We start from the raw sequence: 16773 nt of genomic DNA, 5'->3' as shown, positions 1-16773 counted from the left end.
TGGGAAGGCTTCCTTCAAGGGGTGGGGCTGAGAAACTATGTGATATCCCTGAGGTGAAAAATTGTCAGTAATCTTAAAATTTATGGCCCCAAATCAGGTTAAAGTATAGCGGTGAAGTTAATCTTATGGGTTGCTTAACTGTCCTCAGGTGCATCTTGTGGTCTTTGAGATCACTGGATAGGCACTCCAGGGGACCTGGGGATGGCTTAAGAGGTCAGAGTAGAGCCTCCTCATGATTATCTTCTAGACACTGGGGACATTCTGTCCTGGTGATCACAGGAGGGTCTAGTCTATGTGCTTTTACTTTTTTTTTTTAATTATAGAAATAACCACTTCGGTTTTATAAAAAAGAGCATTCATTCAGTCCACAGTGACTGAGCTGGGTAGGTTCTGGTTGTCTGAGGGAAACTTGTCTGAGTGATTTCAAGATGTTCTCAAGTGTCCACAATCCTTTTGTTTCTCCTTGATATGCCCTCACTGTCATTTTTTCTGCTCTCCTGGGAACATCAGTACACAGGATTCTCTAGCTTTTCAGCTCATGAGATATTTATTGGGAATCAAATCCTAGCCTTATGCCTTAGCATGGCAATTAGTGGGAGGTCTTTAAAAACAAATCGAAAGGTGATTAAATACAATTAGAGGGCATAGTATTACAGACATGAACTCTAAGGTTCTTTGTAAAAAAAAAAAAAAAAAAAAAAAATTGTAAGAAATTCCTAGGTGTGAAATCCTGTCATGTGCCAAAGCCTGAATACATTATCATCCGGTATCCTGCTGTCAAGGTATTGAAACTGGATCTAAAAGATGTTATACTCTTTTGTCCTGGTAGCAGATCTGTTATGACACAGGTCCCCTGGCAGTCTCCTCGTGAAGGGCTCTTTCCTTACTGTCATTATCCTGCTGGGTCCCTACAGAAGGGAAAACTCAACCCATGGCTGCCTCACGAAGACTCCCAGAATCTCCAGGGCCACCGATGGCCGCTTTCCACGCTGTCCACCCCGGCGAAACCCTTTCCTGCTTTGTCCCCTTCCCCCCCACCCCCCCACCCGTGGCCAGTTACTGTGGATGAGCCTTATCCTAATGGGTGGTAGAGAAAAGCCGCAGCAGTTCCTGTTGGCAGCCTGCGGATGCAGGACCGGTGCAACCCCGGGCGGGCACGGGGGCTCCACTATCCTCGGACCATTTCTTTCTTCGTCCTAATGAAGAACTTCCTGGCCTGCAGTAGTGCTCCAGTCTTGGGGGGGGGGGGGGCAGCTCCGATTTAATCTTAACTGAGCAGGTCACCCAAGTTTTCCCGACCCTGTCTTCCCATCCTTTGGGCACGGCCGCGTCCCCCTTTAAGTCTCAGCCAAGGGGGGAGACACACACGCTTGGATCCCCCAGGCCGCGCCCGGTGACCCCCCGGGGGACGCGCGCACCTTGCGAGGGGGGGTCTCCCGCTCGCCCCCGGAGCTGGAGAAAACTCCGGCCCGCGCAAAGTTTCGGCGTGGGGTCGGAGAGAGGGAGAGCGTGCCGGGAGCACAAACAGGAAAGCCTGACATCACGGAGCGGCGGAGCGGCGCGGGGAGGAGTCTGCGGCGCCCTCGCTGGCCGCGCTCCCTTTGTGGCCCGAGTCGCGCGCACCGGCGGCGGCGGCGGCGGCGGCGGCGGCGGCGGCGGCGGGGGCAGCGCTCGCTCGGGGCGCGGGGCGCGGGGCGCGGGGCGGGCGGGGGCGCCGCGGGCCGACGCTGCGGGGGCCCCCGGAGCCGGGCGCACCATGCCGCGGCCGCGGACCGAAGACAAAACTGAGAATGAAATTGCTTTGGCAAGCTAAAATGGTAACGCGAGCCCTGCCCTCTCCGAGGCTTCCCGGCCGGGAATCTGCTCCCGCGTTCCCTGCGCGCGATTGGGACCCCGGCCCCCCCCCGACCCCCGCCCCGCTCGGGAGCCGGGGCTCCTCTGGCTGCGCTCGCCGCGCCCTCGCCGCCCCGCGGCTCCCACTCTCGGGGCACCGGGCTCTCGTGCGTGCGGGCAGATGTCTCGGGAAGGGAAAACTTTTAAGGACGGGGAAGCGCTGGGCGCGGGGAGCCCGGGAGCGCCTCTGCGGCGGCGGCGGCCTTGGCTGGGACCTGGGGGCCGGGGGTCGCCGCGCGCGTTTTGCTGGAAGCTGCATGATGCTGGGTTGCCTTTTTCTTTCCTTTCCTTTCCTTTCCTTTCTTTTTTCTTTTTTTTTTGATTTGCACTTGCCAGCTTATTTTACGGAAATAAACTTTCCGCTCCCCTCGCCCCCCCCCGCCCCCTCCTCCCCAGCCCGACCCCGCTCACTCCTTGGGTCCCGACTCAGCAGGAGGAGAAAAAAGACACGGGAAGCCTTCCACTCCCGAAGGAGTGAGGACTCTTGGCACTTTAAACACTTGTTTGCGCCGGAGTTTAAAACCCCGCATGCTCAAGTTAACTGAGCCGCTTGTAATCGTAGTACCAACTTTTTTTTTTTCTGCCAACGAATTATTTTTATTCCTTTCACCTGGGGGTGGTGGTGGTGGGAATTAATCCGTACTAAATCACGGATTTAGCCCTTAGGGAAGGGCTTTCGGGGGGGGGGGAGGGAGAGACTTTAAACAAAACCCTAAGATATGTGAGTCTAGGAAAAAGAACTACATGGAAAAGTCCGGGGATCCTGATACCACAGGGAAAGGCTGGAAGCCAAGAAAATTTCAGCATTCCCTCTATCGCAATGTGTCTTGTATTGCTCTGATTGTAATATTTATTTTGAACAGTCCATCTTGTGCCTTGAGTGCTGGTGTAAGCAGTAAAGCAGCTGGGATAGATTGTGGTTAGATGAGAGGAAAAAAAAATACTCTTTTTCTTTCTCTTTATCCCACCCCCTGGCAGAGCTCGATTCAGGACTGGGGTGAAGAGGTAGAGGAAGGAGCTGTTTACCATGTCACCCTCAAAAGAGTCCAGATTCAACAGGCTGCCAATAAAGGAGCAAGATGGCTAGGGGTGAGTAAAGCTGGAGAGACTGTGAACTTTGGAGTTGCAGTGTCTGTTGTTCTGTGAATATCATCATTATTTAGCAGAGGCAGGCTCCCCCCCCCTTCTTCCCTTCTTCTTCTCTTTTAGTCTTGAAAAGGAGACTGCCAATGACTGAGTATTTGCACTAGCTGTACAGGTCTGTTTTTGTACTTAATGTTTTCCAAAGCATCTTCCCTGGGTTTGTCAATAATTCAGAACCTCTTAGAAACATCTTGAGGTCTTTGGCAAACAGGGTGGGGGTGGAGTGGCAGAAAGTGACACGCGGTAACAGGACCAGAAAGCAGCTCTCTGTGAGACGAGCCATAAGCAGTTTGGCCCAGATGAGCCTTTCTCTCCTTGGCCTTGCCCTACTGTTGCTGACAGCTCCTCTCCTCCTGTATCTTCACCAGGTACCCAGAATGCTCAGGGGATGGACCCTTCTGAATCTGCCTGTCTTCCTCTTGGGGGGGAGGTGGGGAGATTTCCCATCGTTACCTCCTCTCTGCAGCCCGTGAGGAGGCAAGTGCGTGTGTGGTGCCCATGAGTGACTTCATGTGTAGCAGGCACAGAGTGCTGGGTCTTTGGAGGAAGACTGCTTCCATAAACAAGACTTTTTCCACCAAGGTTCTGAACTCTTAGTTGGGATCCTGAGAGTCATCTGTTATCACCTAATGGCTCCTTCTACACATCCCAGGGAGACATGGAAAGCTTAGTGACAGGATCACTACTTGGGCAGATACCAACATGTGGAGAAACAAAGGAATTCTCGCTCTGGAGACAGAAGTTGTCCTTAGAGCAGTGAGAGGTGACACAAAAAGCCTTGAGAGAGAAAATCTTGGTTGGCTGAATAGAGGGGATGGAATGGGATTGCACCTGGCCTCGTTCTAGCTGCACTCAGTCTTCTCGGGGGATGGATTTGAGAGCAATGAAGATTACGCACTTGCATCCAATCTTTACTGGCCTTGCGTCTCACAGAACTCAGTGTTTGAGCCACATTCAAAGGTACGGTGTGAAGGAGGCAGGAAACCAAGGCCCTTACATTGAGATGAGGTAACAGGTGACTTGTAAGTCCCTGAGTTTCAGGAAGGATGGCCCGCAGCAGTGATTTCCTCAGCTGTGGGTCCGGGCTGCCGACACAGGCCTTCCAAGCTTTGCGCTTCCCCAGCTGCCTCAACTCAGGCCTCTCCTGCTCTGTACTTTGGGTCAAGGTACCAGCCATTAGGGCAGTCAGCTATTAGTGACATTTGTGGGTGTGGCCCGGCAAAGTAGGAATCCTTGCTTTGAAAGCCAGAGGCCTTCACTTATGGAGCAGGCACCTGACCCAGAGGATGATATTCGACTGAATTGGGTGCATCCCCAGCAGACCTGATAGGGAAGGAAGGCGAACTAGAATTCTGACAGGTCATCCCTTTGTTTTTGGTGGTTGTGTATATTCATCTTATTTAAATGTGGTATTGATGTGGTTTGGCCTGTCTTGATATTTCACAATGATTCACAAGTTCTAAACCAGCTGCCTTGGAAAGGGTTATTACATCGCCTGATGCTGGGTTGTTCCTCTCTAATGAGCCTGATGTTGCTTGGGTGACGGTTTTAGTTTTCAGCCAAACACAGCAGCAGTGAATGAGTAAGTCATGGAGAAATGGAGGGGTTAACTCTGTAGGCCCCCAAGACACATAAAATGTGGTTCGCTGAGATGTTCACAGTTATTTCCTGATTCTCACTGACTGTTCTGATTGCTGGACTCTGCTTCTCTTCTCTCCTCCTCCTCAGTGTTCTCAGATTTATACAGAGTTAAGAGTTGGTTCACCCTGGATTTAGCAGTAGAGCCGAGATTTGGGGAGGGAGGACAATGTGAAAAGCTTTCTTCTAGTTGATGGAAGAATCTGTCCCTTCCCCTTCACTGCAACAAAGTGTTCTTTGCGGCTACCACCCCTAGCCCTCAAGAGCGTGTTCTTAGGAACCTTCCAACTCTGGTCCCACTTGTTTTCTTGTCTTAGGTGTCCTGTTGGGAAGGTCTGTTTTTGTCCTTGGAAATTCCAGACTTAATTAAATTTGACTCAACCAATTGAGCCATAGTAATTACAAAACCCTTCTTTTTAGGACTGAGTGGCTTCTCCATATTTGTTTTCCTACATTCCAGTAGCCCTTTCAAAGTTCTCCAAAGCAACTAGTTTTAGAGTGAACTAGAGATGGAGGTGAGGTGAGGGTATTACTGTCAATAGTCTTATCTACTCCCTACCCCACGCATAAAGAAACTAATATCTAGAGTGGTTAAATTGCTTGTCAGGGTCACACAGCTAGGAAGTGGTAGAGGTGGGATTCAAACCCAGTTGTTAGTTTCTTGCTGTCAGGAACTGCCTGGAACCTTCTGGCTGTTTCCATGAGACTGGAAGAGAACACTGGCTCAGAAGACCAAGAGTGCTTATGGCATACATCTTGTCTAGATGCTATACCTGGTGCAGGACTTGGGTGATGGGGCTTTCTCTTCTTTATGTTCCGAATGATAATTTTAACCATAAATTGAGACATTTGTTGTGAAGATATGTGTCTTAGTGATAAACTCTCCATTTTGGACATATAAAGTATGGTGCACCAAAGAGATATATGAGGTTATATAGCACATGAAGGTGGGCGTATCTTTTGTGTCGTGTCTGTAAGGCTTACTCAAAATGCCTAAAAGACTGAGCACAAGTTTTATATCTTCAACTACTCAGATCTCAAAACATAATTAAGATTCAGTTTAGAAAGGATAGCAAAAGTAATTACACATCCTTAGATGGGAAGTATCATACAATCAAAACATTTAGAACATTCTTTTTGTTTGTTTGTTTGTTAAATTTTGTATTTCATTGATCTTTTGAAGTAAAACCCTCTGCCTTTAGTTGTAAAATACACAACTGAGTTGGCGCAGACCGGGTTTACTTATCCATGCAGCCTTGCCTTGCCTGTTGACAGTAAAGTTATGTTGGGCAACTTTGAAAAGCCAAATATTATTGAAATACTGACCCAATTTTCCCTTTACAATAACTTCTTAGACTGGGATAGTTTTTCCTAGCTATAGCCCTCAAGGAGAAATGGCTCCAGTTATGTCATGGGATCATAAAATCTCAGGATTGGAAGGGATAATAAAAGCAATTCCATCCAACCATTCAATTAGCTGGTAGAATGTCCAGTGACTTTTGGAAGAGTAAATAGTCAAAACTTGTTATTTTTCTTTGGTCTCAGTGTTGTGGTTTTATATTGACAGCAATATGTAGAAATGATACAAGAAAACATCAGCATTCTCCAGAAGTAGGAAATGTATCATTTTAGGGAGAACACTCAAATGGACAGAGGATGAGGATCCAACTCTTAGGAAAGGGGCTTGGAGGTGTCTGGAGCCTTGTCTGCTGTCTTTAGAATATAATAGAGGCAGGGTACTGAAAAATGTGTCAAACCTAAGATAAGTCCAAAGTGGGGATATTTGTTTCACAAGCAGGATTGGTAGTGCTAGGTCACCTCGGCAGGTTTGTGGGTAATGGTATGGTCAGTGGGTGGTCATGTGGCTTTTCTCAGTTTTATGCTTCTGTGGTATGTGGTCCTTGAAGCGAGGCCCCATTTCCTCCTTCCCCTATGTCCTGTATCTATCACCCTGTGTCCCACATAGGCCCTTATTGGGTTGAGTTGAAATGCTTGATAGTTGGGAAGCCGCTAAAGATAGTGAAGGAGGACAGGAGAAAGCAGAATATATTTATAAACAAAGGGAACTGGGATTCTGTTATAGGACCTAGTGTTTGGGATGAATTGTGGCTGGTCTGTGAGCCGTATGGGTGCAGTGGCAAGATGACCACTTGTCACATCTGGATTGACAAGTTGACTCTCGCTTGGATACGCTATTTGGATTGACTCTATCTGGTGTTTTGGTGGTGTTGCCATCATATTAACTTCAAATAGCCTACGGTTCCTCAAGTTTTCAGCTAACTTCACTTAGGGGAAGCTTCTCCAATCTCCCAAGTCTGGTGCAGATACCTCTACTGCATGTTCCAGAAGCATTCTCTGTTTCTCTGTCATTCCTTTCGCTCACTCTGTTCTAATTGTCTGGTTATTTGCTTCTGTCCTCCACTAGATTGTAAACTTGGTGAACTGGGAACTGTGGCCATCTCGCTGGCAGAAACTCAGTGTTTGTTGAATGAATGGATCAAGCTTCATCCCTCTTTGGAACACTAATATTATCTTGATACATATGAATGTATGGTTGCTCCTCACTTAAAACACAATCAGTATGAAGATATTAGCTTATGAAGAAGAGGAGGGGTGTGTGGGAGTGAGATAAATCAATTAGGTAATGATTATAGCTATCTTACATTCTTTTCGGAACAAAGCAGGGCACAAACAGAGGTAGTGATTACTCGTTTTAAGAAAAAAAAATTCAAAAAAAAAAAATAAAAAGAAAAAAAAAAAAAAAGAAAAAAAATTCACGGCAGTGAATTAACTAGACAATTCCCCAGTACTTTTTAAATGCGTGAGACCCAGTTGTACTTGTCTTATTGTTGAACGGTGAAGAAAAGCAGTGCATGGGTTAAAAAGTGTTGGCACGCATCACAACTATGTGTGGTTGCAAAGCTCAGGAGTGGGATTTTAAAATTGTAAGAAGCTAAGCCCTGGAGGAGCCCTTAGTTTACAGTTGGTCATCCTTGTTTTCATCTAGGAAAACAGGCCCCTGGGTTGCATTATTCCTGTCTTATCAGAATGTTGAATTTAGGCTTTAGAAAGTGCATTTCAAAATTTAGTTGCCATCTGTAGTTGAACCAACTGATATCTTTCATTTTGACCTTGGGAACATATTCCTAAAATAATCCGCAAATATGGTAGCCTGCACCAATCAAGAGAATGTGGTCAGTTTCAATAGCCTGAGATACTGTTATTATGTTAGATCTTTTCATTCCTTTTAAAATCTGTTGGGATCTGGGTAAGGGATATATAGCATGCAATTAAGAATATCCGGTTTGGTTCAGTAATTCAGGTGACACTCAACTGAGTTCCAAATACATGTCTACCCCATGGCAAATACGTAAGAGTATAGATAGTATAGATGCATTAATTCCTTACACTTAAAGTATACATTCTGTTAAATCAGTAGTTATAAACATATTTTATTCTTGTTTCTGTGGAATTAGAAAGTTTCTTGAAGTTTCAAATTTAGAAAGAAAAGGAGAGCAGTACAGTAAATACCATGCTTTTCTCCTTTAGTGCTCTTGCTGAAATATGTCACTGTCCTGTCCTGCTTATTGTAGTTTCCTTTGTCCGTGGCTCATGTTTCTTTTACAACTTCCTCTTCCAAATAATCAGGATCTTATAGTGACTCTTACACGTTTTATGGTAAAATATACAACAGTAAGCTAAAATCAGTTAAGACATTAAAATTTCTACCATGATGTACCATGGTATACCGTGATACCATTTTTGTGATATAAAAAGAAAAGATTTCGGTAAACAAGGCAAGGAAAGTATTGGTTAAATGAAGGAAGATACCAAATGTTGCTTCATTCCATTGGAAAAGCACAGCTAGCTCATGTCTGGGTTGCTGACGGGTGTGGCTATCTCCAGAGTTGATGTGGAGTCTGGAGGTTTTGGCAGTTTCTGGGTCCTTTGCTAGTAAACACATCCAGTATGAACTTCCTCACTGCTGTTGCACGTCTGCTTGTATGACTCTGTCATCTGTCTTGGAGTCAGTTAAACTTACTACCGATAGCATTCATTTAATCATCAAAAAAAGTACATTATGCCCAACACCATATTGAGTCTTGGGAATCCAAACTAAAAGAAAATGCAAGTTTGCATTCAGAACACTGAAGGAAGGAACTCACAGGTAGTAGGGGAGACAGAAATGTAAACTGATTACAATATATTGAGGTAGGTGTGATCAGGGTCATGCGAGAAATCTGTGCATTAGGGGAACCCTGAAGGGGGGGCCTGTAAATCAGATGGGAGGTGGGGAGTGGCCACTCCAGGAAGGCTGCATGGAAGAGAGGGCTCTTTAGTGAAGAGTTGAGTAGACAGATGAATAGGAGTTAAAGGAGGTATGGGTGCTGGAGAGAGGCATTCTAGTCAGAGAGCACAGTGTGGGGGAAGGCATGGAGGCCAGAGCTGAGAGCCTGTGTGACTGAGGCTCAGCATGGCGAGAGGGAAGGACGTCTGGTGGAGAGGTGACAGGAAAGGGTCATGTCCCTGGGAGTCTGGTGTGCTAAGCTATGGCATTCACTCCATCCTGAAGGCTGGGTGGTCATTGAAGGGCTTTCAGTGGAGTGGCATTTCAACAAGATGACTGACACCTGAGGGGAGATGTGCTGGGAAGGAGCCAGATTGGGACATGGGAAGAGGAGGAGGCTGACGTAGAGGTGGTGAGGAAAGGGACAAGGACCTGAATGGAAATGTTGGCAGCAGAACAGAGGGTGGCAGTGGGGGATGGGAGACCTGGCACATGAGGATCTTAGGCAGCCTGGTTCAAAGAGCTTGTCAAAAACTGGGCTTTCTGGGGTCCATGCCATCCTTCACTTACTGGGTAAAATGTCCTGGGGACTTCCAGTCAGGCTTCCTCCGTGTATATGCTAGCAGATGCCTTCTTTCCTGTCAGAAGGCCCTGCAGAATCACCAAGGTCAGGCGTGCCTGAGGTGTCCAGAGGTGAGACCTCTAGCTTGCTGCAAACAAGGCAGCCAGCCATGCTTGGTTCTCAGATTCCAGAGAACTTTGAAGAGCTGCTGGTTTCTTCCTTTCTCTCTCTCTCTCTCTCTCTCTCTCTCTTTCTTCCTAAGTCTTCTGTTTCCCTACAAACTAAACAAATTAAATCTGTAGGCCACAGAGAGAGAGAGAGTAAATATGGGACCCACAGGACTGTGATTATAGAGCTGTATTTTAGACAACAGCAGTTAAACTTATAATTGTCATGTTAGAGACACAAGAAATTTTATGGTTGGATATCTTGGCTTTTTTCCTCTCCCTGTGTGCTGTCTTTAACCCTCTCTGACACAGTTTGTCCTGGTTGCTCACATTACAGCTCTTGAAAGCTCAATCTGATTGCTAATTCCACTCATGTAGAAGAAAAAAAATCTCTTTCTCTCTTACACAACACCCACATACACACGGCTTAAATGAAGATATCTTTTCACATTTTATTTTTTAGAATTTCCCGCATCTTTGGAACGTCATTCCATGGCCTCTTCTTCTTCTTCTTTTTTTTTTTAATCCATGAGAGACACAGGCAGAGACACGGGCAGAGGGAGAAGCAGGCTCCCTGCTGGGAACTCAATGTAAGACTCAATCCGAGGACCCTGGGATCACGACCTGAGCCAAAGGCAGATGCTCAACCACTGAGTCACCCAGGCGTCCCTCCATGGCCTCTTCTATATAAATTATTCAAAGCCTGACTTTGTCATGTTTTGCTTGTTTTCCCTCAATTGTGTCATTTTTGTGATTCACTTGCACTGTTTAGAAACTGTCTTCAGTTTAAAAAAGAATAAAACCAGAGGGAGGGAAGAAGGAATAAAGGTAGGACAGGCTACCACACACCTAAGGTAGGAGCCTCTGCCTTGGAGAAGGCTCTCAGGCCTGTGGAGAGAGAGCGAGTCCCATCATTTACGGCTGGTCCTTTCAGCTTACCAGTTGTGTAGAAGCACCTGTGCCCTTCCACAGACGTGGCTGCATATTGTGTTGTGATGGTTGGGATTTCTGCCCAGCTTGGTGCCACTAAAGCCATCTTCTCCTTTGTGTCCTGCTGTATGTGACTTCTAAGGGTAATAACAGCAGTAGTTGCGGGTGGGATCATGTGTTGGTGGTGGTTCTGTATATTTTTTCGTCCTCACAGACTCATTACCCTACATTTTCTAGCATTTAATTGCTTGTGCCATCTGTGGGCCATTCATTTGAATTCGTTTCCACACAGTTCAGCTTGTCCCATGTAAACTTTCCCAGACGTTTTCTGTTGGTTTGCGCCTTTCAGCAAAGAATTGAGCAATTCAACTTTTTCCTTTATTTCGTTTCCTGCTGATTTAAATATCCATTCTCCTCCTCTCTTAGAAAAGCGAGGCCAAGGCTGAGTCCTTCCAGTTTCATAATTCTAAAGAAAACTGGAAAACCAAAAACAAACCTTCTCTGCTAAAAGTAGATTGTCTTTGGTCAGTACAATCAACGGAGGCTCTTTGCAACCCTCTTGCTAGCACGCTTTCCTAGTTTTGTGCCCTTCTCATGCCAGTGACTTCTATTGCCGACGACAAAGCTAGAATATGTGGACAGTTTTTAATCCAACAAAAGAACATTTACAGGATATAAGTAAAAATTACAGAAGCTGGGTTAGATATTGGCTTAAACCAAAATGCTTTATAGTCATGACTTTTCTAAACAAAATTGCAACACTTGAAATTATGCGTTGAGATAACTGCTACTCCTAAATAGAAAATTCAGGAAATCGGAAGTGTTTTGTTAGTTTGTGAAGCACACGGAAAACATTTGCTATCTTCTGTCCACATGTTGACTCCTCCTAATGGCACAACACAATGAGCATATCTATTTTAAAAATGACTTAACCAAAAAAATAAAATAAAATAAAAAAAATAAAATAAAAATGACTTAACCAAGTATTAATAAGGCCGAGAGCCAGCGAGGCCTGGATGGGGAGTTAGCACGAGTTCTTTCTCCTCAGTGGGAGCCTTGGCAGGAGCTGGCACCTTCTGATTTCTCCTCCTTTTCACGGGTATTTTCAGCAAGAAGCCCTGGTTGAGGGAGATACTTAGGGTGCTGGTGAAGAGCCACTAGTCAGTAATATTGTGAAAACTTTGTATGGTGGCAGATGGTAACCACGCTTTTTGTGATGAATGTTTCGTAATGTACAGAATTGTCAAATCACTGTGTTGTACACCTGAAACTAATATAGTGTTGTGTGTCAACTCTACTGCAGTTCACAACAGCAGAAAAGAGAGAGAGAGCCTGTGTTCTGGGGCCAGGCAGACCTGAACTCAGAACTTATCTCTGCCCTGTGTGAGCTGTATGGGCTTGAGCTGTGAAGTCACTAACTTGCACCTGTAGAGAGGATGCTATCAGGCGCCCTCCTGAGGGAAGTACTGTGAGGAGTGACTGAGTTCTGTATATAGGGTGCTTGGCATGGTGTCTAGATTTATGGTACTCACTCACTAGGGGTGGGGCTCTCTCTGGACCCCACTGTTGGGGTCCTCTTTTGATCCCTGCCATGGAACCTGTAGAAATGTGGGTACCTTTCTTACCTGTGTCCCCTGAAGCCTAGGGTTGTTTGTAAACCAGACTGTTTAAGAAACAGTATTTGCAAAGCTTTAAGGCATATTCCTGACATCACTTTCTTACTTTGCACATCTGGGAGGGAGGGCCGTGGCAGTGTTTAGGAATCCTTGTTGATTAGAAGTAATGTCTATTGTGTTTTCTCTGGCTGGCTGCCTGCATAGTGAAGGGCAATTATTGCTTGGGCCCCAATATTTCACATTTTAAATTCCTTCATTTTTCCTATGTAGGTAATTGGTTGGTGTGCTTATTTTAATGTCTTAAAAATATTTTCCTGCTTAAAAAAATTTTTTTTCCTGCTTAAAAAATTATATTTGATGTCTCCAACTAAAAAACAGGAGGGTAGGAAATCACTTTTTTTTTTTTTTTTAACCTTGGGAAGCATTATGCTAATCATTCTTTGTTGGGCATAATCTAGGATGTTAGCAAATTGTGCTTGCACTGTAAATTTCAAGTTTCAGATTAAACTTTGTAAGTTCAAATAAAGATAAAAATTTCTCACTATGCTATGGGGCACCTGAGTGGCTTAGCTGGTGAAACATCTGCCTTTGGCTCAGGTCCTGATCCCAGGGTCCTGGGATCAAGCCTTGGAATGGGCTCCCTGCTTGGGGTAGTCTGCTTCTCCCTTTGCCCCTCTCCCTGCTTGTACTCTCTCAAATAAATAAAATCTTAAAAAAATTTTTTTCACAGTGCCACACATTGACTAGCTAATGTAGTACGTGAGCCCCAAACTAGGAATGAGCTGAATTGCTCTTGAGGTGGTGAATTTCAGACTGTCACATTGATTTTTAAATCTTCAGTTTCTTTACCTGTGAAGTGGGGCAAATACCTGCTTTTCCTTCTGCCTGTAGGTTTTGTGAGGATCATGAGTTAATGAATAAAAGTACTTTTTAGGAGCAGCCCGGGTGGCTCGGTGGTTTAGCGCCGCCTTCAGCCCAGGGCCTGATCCTGGAGACCGGGGATCGAGTCCTGTGTTGGGCTCCCTGCATGGAGCCTGCTTCTCCCTCTGCCTGTCTCTCTCTCTCTCTCTCTCTCTGTCTCATGAATAAATAAAATCTTTTTAAAAGTACTTTTTAATATGTAAATTATTATACAAATATAAGGACATTCTTATTGTTGTTATTTAACGTAGAGTCATTTCTTTTTTTCCTCTCTTTCCTCACCACCTAAGTGCTCAGTGGACGATGGTCTGTTCATTAGTAGCTCTCCCTCTCTTCCCTCATCCCAGAGAGCACCTTTTTGATATTTTTTTTTCTCCCCATTTGCTGTTTACTTAATAGTATCTTCAGCAAGGAGTTGTGTTTCCTCTGCCACCACTATCGTTACTCCTGGTACTACTGCAAGTGCATTGGAACTGCAGACAGGGCTTCTTTCTATAGTTTGGAGGTGGGGGAAAAATACCCCATATTCACAGAAGTCTAAAGACAAATGCAGTCAATATCTTACATCTGAAAACTTTCTTCTTTCTCTTACTTTCCTTATTCTCTCCAGCATGTTTTGTTTTGTTTTGTTTTGTTTTTTTGAGATAATGGCTTGTTGGTTCTTTGATTCTCCTTTCTTTCTGGTACTTTTAATTTGGTGCAGAGAGAAGGGTGGTAAAGTTAATGCACCAAGGAATGGAAAGTGCTTCCAGCCTTCCAGAGCTGCTGGAAAATGAAAGCTTGGTTTGAGGCCAAATCCTGATGTGGGACTTGAACTCATGACCTAATGCCAGAGGCAAGAATGTTACCCGCCGACCCACACTGACCCTCATAAGATGTAGGCATTTAAAATACTTCCTCTGAGTAGTCTTATTGTTACTTTTTGTTTTTCTCCTCTCTTTCAGCCTTTTCCTACAGTGTTCCTGGCTTCCCTGCTAGGAACACGATTTTAGTTTTAAGATCTTTTTTTCTCACTTCCTTTCCATTTGCTTGTTACTTCCTTCTTGCTTTCCATTTCTCCTGTGTGAGTGAGTTCCTTTTTTTTTTTTTTTTTGTTCCTGTTCCTTCCTGTTCTTCTTCTGGATTAAAAATAGTCTCCAGGGTCTCTGGCTGCTTGCCCATGAAGCTGACCTCCCTTCTATTCATATAGGATTCCCCACTGAGCATCTGAAGATCGTTCCCTACTCGAAGATAGGGATACTCCAGGCCCTGCATCCATTCCCTGTTATTAGCACCTATTCTCAGCTGACTTATGGGCGAACTGACCCTCGTACTCAGAGCTCTAAATGAAAATTAATTCTCTTGTGCAAAGATGCTGAACAAGTGCTTTGTTCATGTTGAGTGTTCCTGACAAATGCTGACTTCCCTCCACATCTGCTGACTCTTTGGTGGTGCTAAAAGAGAAAGGAGTCTTAGGCACTGACTCGAGGTGTGTGTTTAACATTCATTTGCGTGCAAAGCAGTGGCTCCGTGATCAGCTGGGCCCCAGGAAACAGCTTCCATCCAGCTTGCTGTGGTGGGCGCCCCAGAGGGACCAGCAGCCATTTTGCTCCCACAGACGTGTTTCTCTGGTGGGTGGCTAAAGTTGATTAAAATGTTTCTTCCTGAACATTCTTTGGTTAGAGTTGGAGGATTATGATACTTCTTTGCAAAAATGACTTTCTATCCAATGTTGACCTAGACAGGCCACGAATGAGTGACTAATGAGTGTCTACTTGAGGGATAAAGGATGGTACAACTCTAGGTGGCTGAGCCAAAGGAGTGCTGATGGGTGGCAGCTCTGATTTCAGCCCCTGACCCTAACCTGAACTCCCTGCTGAGAGTTCAAGCAACAGGGTTGATGAAGGGTTAAAAGGTTTCCTTCCATCTGTCCCCCCAGCTATTCCTATGTGGTTATGTCTTCAAGAGAAGAGCTAGCCCTATTCTTAGTTGAGAATCCAGAGTTGTAGATTTCATTATCCGTAGTGACGTCCATGTTTCTGTGTGGTTCTGTCTCCCTCCTGTCACTGCTTCTGCCACTGTATCAGCCGATAGTGCTTTTCTGTTCCCTGATTGACTGATGAACTCCCACTTACCTTTCAAGTCCCAGCTCAAATGTCATCTTTACTCTTCCACCCTTCCTGATCCTTCTTCTAGAATAATTACCCTTTCATCTGGGTCTCCTTAGCACTTTACCAGAAGCTCTATTACAGCACTTATCAAAACATATCCTTTTATTATTTTTTTTTCTCTTTGCCTTGTTCATTTGTGTGCTTTTAGGGGTGGGCACCCTGTATAATGAATCTTTGTATTCCCATCACCTGGGACCATGTCTGAACCATACTCAGTACCCAGTAAGCGCCTTGTAAGTTGTTTGACCTTATCTCTATTATAAAACATTTATCTTTATGACTTTTTTTTTTTGCTATTGGTAATGTTGTGAATTCCATTTTTTAAACAAAAAGGAAAATATTGAATAAATAAGCTAGATTGAATTTCTCTTTTATATTTCAACTAATGACACATGAAAAAAAGAAGATGCTGCTTTTGCCTCATTTTTGTTAGCATTATTTGAGCTACACTTTTCACGATACTATAAAACTTGTCTTAGCTGTGATGGTGACTATAGATGGGATAAGTTAATCCATAAGCTTTGTGGTGGCCTATCGGTTTGAGTCATGGTTCAAAGGTAGACTTAGGGGAACCCAACTTCTGCTTTGAATTTCAAAGTTATTTTACTTGGGATTTTCACATATCTTATTATATCTTAATCTGATGGTTCCAATTTGTTTCAAGCTTGCATTGACCCAGTGTCAAGCCAATTTGGCTGTGCTGTGTGCAACACATTTTTGCAAAAGGATCTGACACCTTCCATGCACATGACCACTAGGGTTATGCACATAATGATGAAGGCTGTCTGAGATTTTTGTGGCAGGCTTGTTGTGTAGGGTACTTTGTCAGGGTGTGCTATTCTTACCAGGATTCGTTGGCAAAAAAGGAAAAAAATGTGATGTAAATTATATGTTATTATATAAACATATTATCTGTATGCTTTTCAATTTTCACAAGTAAAACTCAACTCCTTTTGCTCTCCTACCCTCTCCAACATTCCTCTTCTCTGTGGTCTTACATTCTTAACTCTTAAATTGCTACTTCGAGCAAAATGCAAAGCCTCTGCCAGAAGTTGTCAGGATTCTAGCTGTTCTTAGGTGTTTTCATTCAAACTGTCTCAGCATCATTCGCTCCGGCAAGATCAAGTTTTCTGACCGGTTCTGATCTTTCTTGCCTTTTTGTGGAGCATGCTTTCTTTACCTTTTTCTTTGTATAGGGATTCGATGGTTCCTATGTTTGGTTTGGACAGAAGCACATTTTGAAGCAATTCCTAAAGTTATTATTTTTAAAGATCTTATTTATTTCAGACAGAGAGAAAGCGTGCACACACAAGTCGGGGAGAGGGGCAGAGGGAGAAGCAGGCTCCCCACTGAGTAGGGAGCTAATGTGGAGTTCAATCCCAAGACGTGAGATCATGACCTGAGCCAAAGGCAGATGCTTAACTGGCTGAGCCACCCAGGCACCCCCTTAAAATTATTCTTAAAA

General features: G+C 44.7%; 1 protein-coding gene across 3 annotated transcripts in view; it reads left to right on the top strand.

Annotated features, from left to right (window-relative positions):
- RGL1 (ral guanine nucleotide dissociation stimulator like 1) overlaps positions 1-16773 on the top strand; it is a 248494-nt gene that overhangs the window by 122926 nt on the left and 108795 nt on the right. The window contains exons 1-2 of one of the 3 annotated variants that reach the window (XM_077901968.1): positions 1700-1817; positions 2872-2982. The exons of 1 other annotated variant lie outside the window; for it this stretch is intronic. In XM_077901968.1, coding sequence (XP_077758094.1) covers positions 1791-1817; positions 2872-2982 — 138 coding nt within the window. In that variant the 5' untranslated portion in view covers positions 1700-1790. Of the gene's footprint in view, positions 1-1699; positions 1818-2871; positions 2983-16773 lie in introns of those variants that run through there. One more of the 3 variants, XM_077901966.1, reaches the window with a different exon arrangement.

This window comes from Canis aureus, chromosome 6, assembly GCF_053574225.1.
Source record: "Canis aureus isolate CA01 chromosome 6, VMU_Caureus_v.1.0, whole genome shotgun sequence".
NCBI classification, from domain to species: Eukaryota; Metazoa; Chordata; class Mammalia; order Carnivora; family Canidae; genus Canis; species Canis aureus.
Note: the sequence above shows the minus strand (reverse complement) of the source record. Positions and strands in the feature narration are given on the sequence as shown.